The following is a 10,976-nucleotide window of genomic DNA, read 5'->3' as shown; positions in this document are numbered from 1 at the left end:
TTGCTGTGTGATGCTGTTTATATTCTGTCCAATAATATATTTTGTAATCTGTGCAAATATCAGAAAAGAAAAAATCCCTAATATACATACTAGTGGCGCATCACACCAACGTGTGCCATTAGTATGCCAAAGGATACTAATGGCGCATCACCCAGCAGTGTGCCATTAGTATGGCAAAGCACATGGGTAAATATGGCCCCCTGGAAGGCATACTAATGACGCACCGTGACCTATACTAATGGCGCACTGCCTGGTGCGCCATTAATATACCAGATACTAATGGCACACCAGTGGTGCGCCATTAGTAAAAAATACTAGTGGTGTGGTACTATTGGCGCACCAGTAGTGCGCCATTAATAGGCAAAACTGGTGCGCCACTAGTAGGCCTTTTCCTAGTAGTGTGGATTCAGTCTTGGTTCGTGGGTAATTTTGAGAAAATTCGAGCGCCACTCAGACAGATGGTCTGCAACTGGAAGCAAAAGGAAAAGGGCATTTCAAAACATCTGGACAGCATCTGAGGGCATCGAAAAAGCGCCATATCTGCTTCTTAGAGAGCTAGAACTGCACTTGTTGTTTTCATTTCTTGCTACCCGAGAGGCTACATCGAAAAAGTGTCATATCTGCTAGCCAGGCAATCTGTTCGCTATTAATATTATGATCTGAATGTACATATGTGCATCACATTTTATTTTTAAATCTCTAGGTTTAAACAATTCAACAGAAGCGAGAAATTTCCATAAGCATGTTTCTAATTCTTGTCCTGGGTGCTACGTATACTAGCTTATTCTGAATCTGGACAGGACATGACGACACACCAAAATATAATCAGATCGAATTTGTTGTTTGTATTGCATAACAAGTTCGTTTGATTGATATTTCATCGGGAAAAAAAAGATCGTACATTTATCCATGCTTCTCATACCTGGTGCATAACAAGTTTCTTTGATAGATAGAAATATAGGCATATATATATTTAGCCAAACGGTAGTACGGTACTACCACATATGATTATCAACAACTGTTGGGGACAAAACCGATCTTCTCCGCGGCAACGTTGTATATCACCTCGGTCGACCGCTGCTGCGTATTGCCGATGATGGAGAATGGTGTCGACGCCGGCCGCGGCATGAACGCGAGGCAGCCGATGGTCGGCTGTGGGAAGATCAAGATCCCATAGAAGTTAAGGTCGAAAACCGCGCCATCACTGAATATGAGTGACACCGCCGGTATTAAGATTCCACTCTGGCCGGCGAAGTCATAGCACGTGTCGAGATTTTCTTGCGGCGGCGCTGTTTTGCTCCCTTGCATGGTGAACTTGAACCGGTCGCGAAGCGCGGTGTATGCCTGCCCAGGTAGATGCGTAAGGATGGTGCCGGAGTCCAAGACGGTGCCGGTGCTCGTGAATATGGAGGGTGGCACCGGCAGGATGTAACCACCGATGTTGATGGAGACGAGCTCGACGAAGTACAATGATGGGTAGCTAGACTTCTGTATCATCGCCGTGTACTGGACTACTTGGTTGGAGACCGGCGTCGAGCCGATGCTGAGGTACCCGGTCGTGCTGTTGTCGGACGGTAGACAGTAGGAGAAGGTGCTGCCGAACGAATGACCTGCTTGTGAAGACAGTGAGAGTTTGCCACGGCCAAGGCCGAGCAGCCCGTCGACGTAGCCAAACTTCCCCAGGTTTTGCTGGCCGCATCCGAACGGGATGCTGGACAGCTTGGTTGAGGAAGTGAGCGTCAACGTGTCCTGGGAGAGGATGCCAGATGTACTCCATTCGGACGAGCCATCGACATAGTCCATGGAGTATAGGCAGGTGGTGCCGTTGCACTTGCTGCCGGTATGTGAGCACAATGGTTGGCCACAGGGCACGGCAACATAGGTGGTGGATTTGGTGGGGTCGAAGACGGGGTCATGCTGCGGATGGCAGTAGCCGGAGCACGGCTTGCACTGGATCCACGACATGTCGCTGCCGGTGTCAAACATGACGGAAGATGGCTGAGCCGGTGTTCCGAAGCCGACAACGACAATGAACTCCGGCGACTCGAGGAAATCCCCTGAGTGATCCGGGATGCTGACGGATGGCGCCTCTGCTGGAATGGGCGCTGCAGCTGGCGCGGGGACGAGCGACCTCTGGCGTAGGGTGCTCAGCCGGGCTTTGTCATGGCCATGGATGTCGCGCCTCGTCTGCTTTGTCCCGCCGCAATATGGCGGGCAGACGCAGGGATGACGGATAGGGATCTTGTTGCCGGAACTTGCGGCTGTTTGTCACTTGCATGTAGTTGAGAGAGACACAAGTTAATCAAGGAGTAGAACATGCCCGTTGTATATGAACAAGTTAATCATAATTTATACTTATCCATTGTATAGTTTTCATAATTTATAGTACTTATCCATTCACTGTGAGAAAAAAATCATGGATTCGCAGTAAATTACAGTAGGGTAGCTTCTCTTTGGTTTAGAAATATGTCTATGATTCGAAATCATTATTTGTTGTTTAGAATGACGTTTTCAATACTTAATTGCAACAGGTTCGGAGAGCATGCTGAACTCATCACTGCTTACACCAAAATTTCAGGTGGGCTGTAGTCCGTACCGGGGGACATGAAGGGAGGGCAGTCGACGTGAGGCTTGGAGTTGATCAGCCTGTCGAGGCTGACGGAGAGGAAGCGTGGCGAAGCAGCCAGAGAAACGGCACAGAGAAGAAGAAGCACGAGCAGACACAAGATCGACCTTTCTGACGCCATTGCATGCGCGAATGGACTTCTGAATATTTTGGCTCGGGCTGACTTGGATCTCATCTTTAAATAGGCGTACGTGAATTATCAGCTCCAACAGAAATGGCGAGACTTGCAAGGCTGCACTTTGGATGCCAGCGTCAGCTGGGCGGGAATTTGCATGGTTGGATGATTAAAAATGTGTATGTTCCATCGTGATGTATGTTCATTGCCGTATTGGCTCCAAGAACAGCACGGTGCACACGATGTGTGGGATTTTGTTTTTGCGGGGGAAATATAAAATCATTTCAATCAAGGTGGTTCGTTACAATCCTCTTGACAAAGAGTGCCAATGTTGTCTAGCCCATGGCGGATCCAGACGGCCGTGCGAAGAGATGATCTACCTATCTGTGCTAAAGCATGAACTACATTGTTTTGGTTTCTCCTAACGTATGCTATAGAATAATCTTGCCCAGATTTAAGGAGTTGTTTCCCTTCCTCTACTAAAGCAGCCACCTGAGATCTATTTGGTGTGTCATAGATTGAGACTCTGACTCCTCCAGACTCCTCCCGTGTTGCCCCTGCGCGGTGACCGGGGGGAACCCTAGCAACGCCGCGTCCTCGTCCCTCCCCCGACCTCTCCTCGCCGCCGCCGGGGCGCGCCGCCGGGCAAAGCCCGGTCGGCGTCGGCGGCGGCGGGATCTCTTCTCCCACGACTCGCTGGATCTGGCGCGGGTGGATCGCGGCGGTGGTTGGCGGCGCACTGGAGGTGGGGCGCGCCGGCGCGGGCTTGGGGGCGACGGCAGATTCCCCTGGTGTGCGTGGGAGTCCGCTCGGGGCGCGCGGCGGCGGCCCTCGGCAAGCGGTGGCGGGCGCTGGGCTCTCGGCGGCGCTCCGGCGTGTGCAGGCGGCGGTGGTCCCTGTGCGCAGTCGGCGGCTCCGTCTCTGACCTGGACGGCGCGGGGGATGGCGGCGGCCCGGCGTGGCCGGCGATCTGGATGCGGTGGTGCCGGCGGCTCGCTGATCTGCCAATGTTCCAGGGTTCTGCCTGGTGGTGACGGCGGCCCGTGCACGAGAGTTGGATCCCTTCGAACTGATCTGGGTGAAAACTTGCCTTCGGGTCTGCTAAGCCGGCGGTGGCGGCGCTATCTGCGTCGTTCCCTTCTTGAAGGCATCGCCGTGGAGAAGTTCAAGGCCACTCTCTGCTAACTCTGGGGGAAACCCTAGAACGGATGATTGGATGACGGCGGCGCTCTGGTGTCGTTCCTCCCTTGGGGGCGTCATTCTTGGAGGTACACACGTGACCGAGGGACCAAAGGAATGGATTCTTTGGTGGAGCGGTGCTTCATCCTACACACTGATGGCGACGGATCTTGACGGCGTGGCGCAGTGCAGATTCGGAGTTCGCTATGGGAGGATGGACTCGCACAGGAGGACGGCGCTGTCGGGCGTCGTGGTGGCGTCGATGGCAGAGAGACCTGACACGGTACATGCAACAGTATAGCTTTGAAGATGGATTGGTGGCAGGTGGTTGCGGCGGCCTCATACCCGGCAGGCGTCCTGGTTGAGGAGTGCGCCGGACTGGTAGGTGCCCCATACCCGGCAGGCGTCCTAGTTGGGACCTCAGGTCTTAGATGTTTAGTTTTGGCTGCGATGTCTGTTTGGTATTAGGCCCAGACTATCTGCGCCCCTTCATCAATTAGATAGGTGTAGCGACAGTTGTTGCTTAGACGGTGGCTTTAGTCTTGCTGTTGTATGGCTTTGTAAGGTCTTGTGAGAATAATTAATAAAATGGCCGTGTACATCGCTCAGATGCAGAGGTCGGGAATCATCCTCCTTTTCTAAAAAAAATTATAAGCATTTGAGCAGTCACAGACAGTCCGTTTCATATATATGTGTGGGATTTCGCGTGGTGCTGCAGTGCCTATGTAATGAGATGCTTAATATAAAGTAGATTTCAAGTTATGCCACCATACTTAACGTAACCACGCATGGAATCCATTAAAAAGCTTTTTTGATTGATTGAAGAATATCTTGTCCTGAAATGCATGCACTTGTTTCACGTAGGAGTAAGAGCAAAAACAAGAGTTGTCATCTTGTTGGATCAAGGTAGGCAGGAAGGGCTTGGAGGGGAGCATCCAGAAGGTCTCCTTGTATTATCCGACTCGCCGCAGAGAAGAGAAGGAGAAGGCTGTAGGTGGGAACAAGCTTGAAATAGAGAGTTCATTGCCCGACGAGCCGCCGTTGATGTACTATATATCTTGTTGTTTTGTTGATGTTGTTATTGTTGTTGTTGTTGTTGTTGATGGTGGTGGTGGTGATGGTGCTGCTGCTGCAAGGATGAGACAGATGATCATGTAGACTGTTAGTGAAATTTCTGGCCAATCAGTGACGTTTTAGCAGGGTATTACCACTACTCCTGCATGTATGTATATATGTGGAGTATGTAACAGTACAGAGTGCTCCTAAAGCTGTATTACGGAACGCAGCTATGGAACATCTGGTCTCAGGTATGCATGCGTGTGGTATGAGTGCCAAGTGCACTAGTGGCTAGCTTGTGGCCGAATGTGTGTGGCGTGAGTGCCTTGTCTGAGTCCATCCTCCTGGATGGATTGATGTGTTCTCATATATATAATGTGAGCTAGCTTTGAATGTAAGCTAGGTGGGAATGGGTGTGTGCTCGGGATGTAAGCTACAACGTGTAGCTTACATCTCAACCTGTGCTTGCTTGAGAGCTAGGCTAGGTATTGTCCCTGGGTCATTTTATAAATCAATGCCCAGGGGACAAAATATACTGTAGATGATGCCGTGTGTGACAAGCGAACAATGTATGTTTTATCAGCAACAGTGGTCGCGGTACGGCCGTCTTGTCGGTGTCGTGCCAATGCGGTGGTTGACTTCGCGTAGCAGGCCGGCTGGAGCAGCTGGACAGGGAGCCAGCCGGGCGGCCGGGATGGCAAGCCCGCCGAGGTGGCTGGGCAGCCGGACCGGGGCGTTGGTCGCCCCGATATTTTTGAAGCATCGTTTCCCGTCTTGGGCCTACCCGGGGGTTATCCCCCTTACAGTAGCCTCCAAGCCTCCGGGCAACTTAGAAAAGTTGCGCGGAAGTTTTTAGCGGGCGTCGATGAAGCAGTAGATGTCGATGACGGCCGGTTGCAGACCGCTGCCGGCGCGGCTTACTTCCGTTGGGGGCACGCGAGCGCACCCATTGGGTGTAGCCTCCGAGCCTCCGGGCAATTTGGAAAAGTTGGGCGGAGGGTCTTCGCGGTTGTTGGTGCAGACGATGGCATCGAGGATGCCTGTTGCAGCCGGCGATGGGCGTGCAACTGACGCGGCGTGTTCCGAGTGGGGCGCGCGAGCGCACCCACTGGGTGTAGCTTTCGAGCCTCCGGGCAATTTGGAAAAGTTGGGCGGAGGGTCTTGCTGTTGATGCCATCGTGATGTATGTTCATTGCCGTATTGGCTCCAAGAACAGCACGGTGCACACGATGCGTGGGATTTTGTTTTTGCAAGGAAAATATAAAATCATTTCAAGCAAGGTGGTTCGTTACAATCCTCTTGACAAAGAGTGCCAATGTCGTCTGGTCCATGACGGATCCAGACGGCTGTGTGAGGAGATGATCTACCCATATGTGCTAAAGCATGAACTACATTGTTTTGGTTTCTCCTGATGTATGCTATAGAGTAATCTCGCGCAGATTTGGACAACATTGTATGGCTGTCTCTCCTCTCCTCTCCCTCTCCCCCTCCCCCCCCCCTCGTCCCCTCGCTCCCCGCTCCCCCTCTCCCCTGCCCTCGCCGCAGCCCATGGCTCCCCCGCCCTTTCTTCCCCCCGTCGCCTCTCCCACTGGTCTCGGGGCGGGTTGGCTCTCCTTGCTCCGGGCGCGCGTCGGCTCTGGCGCTGCCCCCCCCCCCCTTGCGCCGGCGCCTTTCCCCGGCTCGCGCTTCTGGGCGTTGGGCGACATGGAGGAGTCGTCTTCGGATGCGGAGGATTCCGCTCCATCGGTGGTGGGTTCGCTGGTGCCGCCCGTGCCTGTGTCGGGCCGATCCCGGAAATTTGCTCCGGGCGGCCGGGGCCGGCCGGTGTCGGTTCCTGCTGGCTCGTCGGGGTGGATGCGCGTCGGTCGGCGGCGTTGCCTGGCGGGTCAGGGCCCGGCTCCTTCCCCTGACCGCGGTCTCCTTGGTGCTCTTCCCTCCTCTGTGCTGTTGGATCTGGTCGATGTGGCGTCCCCGGGCGCTGGTCCTGATCGTCCTCCTCCCCTCCGGCTGGGGCCGGCGCCGGACGCGGCGGTCGCGCCGGCGTGTGAGGGGGCGGATGGTGGCCAAACCCTAGATTCGGGGTGCCCTAGGGCTGAGGTGTGCCTGGGTGGGCTCTTGGGCCTGGTGGTGCCTGTTCAGTCTCGGGTTGGGCTGCCTGGGTCCCTGGCTCTGGCGTCTCCTGTTGATTTCCCTCTCTCCCGTCTGTGGGCCCGGGGTAGTTGGTAGTGGCCTCTGCCCCGCGCCCGTCCCCCCCTTTGCCCCCCCTGTCGGGGATATACCCGCCGGTATGACCCGGCCGGAAGTATGACCCGGCCGGACTTGGCATTTCGCTGATGACCCGGCGGAGGACTAGCGACTCATGGGTCTGGCGGCTCATTGGTCAGACAGCTCATGAACCAGACGACTCATGGATGGCCCCGACGACGGGTCAGATAGAGGACAAGGCCCAAGGCCCAGAAGGCCGGCTCACGTTTATGATGGGCTGGCTTAAGAAGAAAGGGATGACGAATATTTTCTTTACGAGGAAGCAAGACCCGGACTTGTAATTAACTTGTAAGAGAAGATAGACTAGTCCTAGTCCTACTAGGACTCCACATGTAACCCGCCCCTCTAACTTATATAAGGAGGGGCAGGGCACCCCAAAGAGGGACAAGAAACAATATCTAGGGTTAGACACAAAGAGCCGGCTTACCGGTGATTCTCTCATGAGTATAATGAGACCTAGCCACAAATAGCAGGTAGGGCTATTACCGGATGATGTTTTTCGGGGCCCGAAGCTGTCTAAATCCTTGTCTTGTCTTGCGTCTCTCGATTCCGCCCAACCCCTCTCAAGCTACCACATAGATGCGCTGGCCTCGCGACTAAGTCATGACACTAAGGACATCTGCCGTGACAATTCCACGACAGTTGGCGCCCACCGTGGGGCTCGCGCACGGTGGTGATGAGTTCTTGGAGGGATCTTTTTAGGGATTGAGAAGCTCGTGTTTGAACATATGAAGGTTTGAGTTTAAGAAAATTAAGATCGCGTCAGGTGCCCCGTCAGTACTGCAAGTCGAAGGCGTGTTCGAGATCGATCAGTGCACGGATCACGTCGCCGGGACGCAGTCAAATCGCAAGTCGCCAAAGACCTTGATTTCCGGTTGCAGCATGTTTCACCTGTGCGCCAAGTCTCGATGGTGTTTGTCGCTACTGCTAGTACTACTTTTGAGTTGTAGAGCACCACGTCATTGTACAAAGGACCAACAGGAGAGAAGAGATTAACTAAACGAAGCGATCCAGCAAGACGGACAAGAATTGGTGTGTCGCCGAGTGTACCATGAGTTCCATAGCGCACTGCTTCTTCTTTCCATCAAAAACAGCAGCGTTTCAGCCTCAAAGACTGATCACACGTGCCTCAAGACATCAAGTGGAGTACTACTTGGACTCGAATATGGATCAAGTGCAAAGGAGAAAAAGGAAAGGACACGGAAGTTGCTAGCTAGCAACGATGGGCTCTCCAACCAACGCCGTACCGCCGCGCCAGAGGCTGCCGCCTCCGCTGCCGAAGCCCGGCGTCGTGGTCTCATCTTGCTGTGGGCGAGTCGCCGGCGATGACCATCCTTCGCTGATGACCGCCGCCGGGTTGAGCCGGTTCTGCCGCCACAAGTCGCCGCCACCAAGTTACCTCGCCGGCGCGTCGAGCCACCCCGGCCACGCCGCCTCGCCTTGTTTCCAAATTGCTCTGCAGATGTCTACGGATATAATCAGATCTATTCAGCTCAAGAGTTTTTTGCTGGCGTTTTTTATTGCGTCACTTCCAACAATCTTTTGAGCCGCCACGAAGCGCGATTCAGATAGCAGACGCGCGATTCAAAGCCCGGGGGTTTAAAAAAAAGGGAAGGGGGAGTTCAACATGCACGAGCGACCCGCTTCCGGATCAGTCTTCATGATTGACTCGCCCGACCGCACCGGATAAATTCCGGCCTAATGTATTAGCAAAGGTGTGCGCAAGTCGCCGCCCGTGCAGCTTAATCTACATCAACCCGCTGGAGCCGCGTTGAGCCGCCCTTGCCGCTTTGAGCCGCCGGGGGTATATTAAGTCGCCGGTCTGCCTGAGCCGCCTAACTATGTCGAGTCGCTGGTCTGCCTGAGCCACCTCTGTCGCGATAAACGGATCATTCGTCGTCCTAACAAATCAGGTGATATTCATCTAAGTCTATTTCTAGTATATATTGTTTTTTGTAAAAGAGCAATTACTTTGATCTATACATTTTTGTATACAGGATAAATGTTCACTACAAAAGTGATTTATACAGCGGGTACGGAGTGCACGCTAGCAATATTCTGCACTGGCGCTCACCCATATTGTGCTGCTGAATGTATATGTGAGCAAATCGCCGCCCCCGCGGGTCCGGCCCCGGACCGCCGCGGGCCACCCCCGCTGCTGTCCGAACGTCGCTGACTTCTGCCACGTTGCCGCCTGCTCCGTTGCGCATGAGCCGCCGCGGCCCGGTCCTAAGCCGCCCCGGCCTGAGCCGGCCTTGCCTTTTCTGTACCGTGGCATTGATGGTTTCACGGGGTACCAGGTCTGGATACTAGTATGCTGATGAAGGGTACGGTGAAGGAGATATCCTGGGCATTGAATGCATGTGTGATGGTTTAAAAGGCAATCTGTTTACAATAATGGAACAAGAGTATCAGTGGGCGAGTACCATTATTAATTTTATAGCAGATCAAGGTCAAAGGCAGTTGAAGCAAGAGGCAGTCGGCAACGTGCTAGGCAATTGTTCTTATTGCATCAATACTCACTGTTACATATTGTGGTCTGCAGCTGCGCAGTGCTTACTACACCGCGCACAGTCTATTGAGATATGAATGTTACTTATGATTCATCGGTCATCCGAACTCATCAGGTGATATCCATCCAGTTTACTTTATCAGTACTTATTAATTTTTTGCAAACAACCACTCTGCCCTATAGTGTTGTTATATACAGCTGTCGCCCTCGCGTCCGGTTCACGTGTCCGCGCCAGCTTACAACGCCGTGGCCAACTCGCTGTCCGCGCCGGCTTACAAACGTCGCGGCCAACTCACCCGTCTGCACCGGTTTACCACGCCGCGGCCGGTTCACCCGTGAGCGACTTCAACTTCACCTAGCAATCGTTAATTTCATGGCGGATTATTTCCGGCCTGGCACATCAGGTGATATCCATCTAAAATATATTTTATTGGTACATATTATTTTTTATCAAAGAGCAGTTTATCTTTGTCTTGGTCTGCAATATTGTTGATGCAGGACAATTGTTCACTACATCAAAACGATGTGGTTAACTCGCTCATCCGCACTGGCTTACAACGCCACGGCCGGCTCATCTGTCTGTGCCGCCTCTGATGCAACGGTCGTCTTTACCATCCGTTTCTCGCGGCCTGGTCTATATCAACATACCGGGCCACACCCGTCTGCGTGAGCTGATTATTGGGTATGAGCAAGTCACTGCTTGGGAAGTCCGGTTTTTCTTCCAACAAAATTGGAGGCAAATTATCATGTATTATCAGCCGCCGTCTGCACTGGATGGTTCAAATGGGCAGGCGCACAAGTCGCCGCCACTACAGTTTGGTTAACTTCAAAACATCCAGTTGGAAGGAACCATTGGCCGAGTTGCTGACACGGCTCATACGGGATCATTTATAACCCGCCGCAGTCACTTCAACCTTCTGTGGATTCACATCGCGCTATCAATACCAATGATATACACCTTATGCTATGATCAATATGGAGAATCTCAAAGCCAACTCCTCGAGTCGACTTGAGACTCGGGGGCTACAATGATATGACTCGGCAGCATTGGTCGGTTTCAATGCATTCAAGAACTCCGGGTCATTGGAGGGAAAAATAACCCGGTCCTGGAGGCTACCGCCATATTGGTAAAAAGTTTAAAGGCCGTCAGAAAATTTCCGGCTTAAAAAGAAGGAGTCCGGTCTAAATCCGGCTCAAGAGACTTGACATCTCCCACAAGGCAT

At 53.0% G+C, this 10,976-nt stretch overlaps 1 protein-coding gene across 1 annotated transcript; it reads right to left on the bottom strand.

Moving 5' to 3' along the window:
- Window positions 1–1,011: 1,011 nt before the first annotated feature.
- LOC123146409 (aspartyl protease family protein At5g10770-like) lies at window positions 1,012–2,747 on the bottom strand. The gene is made up of 2 exons (XM_044566064.1): window positions 2,597–2,747; window positions 1,012–2,261 (listed from the first exon to the last, which is right to left on the bottom strand). Exons 1-2 carry the CDS (start codon window positions 2,745–2,747, stop codon window positions 1,012–1,014), a joined length of 1,401 nt encoding a protein of 466 aa, XP_044421999.1.
- Between the last annotated feature and the right edge of the window lie 8,229 nt (window positions 2,748–10,976).

This window comes from Triticum aestivum, chromosome 6D, assembly GCF_018294505.1.
Source record: "Triticum aestivum cultivar Chinese Spring chromosome 6D, IWGSC CS RefSeq v2.1, whole genome shotgun sequence".
Classification (NCBI taxonomy): Eukaryota; Viridiplantae; Streptophyta; class Magnoliopsida; order Poales; family Poaceae; genus Triticum; species Triticum aestivum.
The sequence above is the reverse complement of the archived record's forward strand: the minus strand, read 5'-3'. Positions and strand labels throughout refer to the sequence as shown.

Coding starts and splice junctions, on each gene's coding strand:
- LOC123146409 (XM_044566064.1), bottom strand. CDS start 2,747: ATGGCGTCAGAAAGGTCGATCTTGTGTCTGCTCGTGCTTCTTCTTCTC. Junction 2,262..2,596: donor CCCTCCCTTCATGTCCCCCG/GTACGGACTACA, acceptor AGTGACAAACAG/CCGCAAGTTCCGGCAACAAG.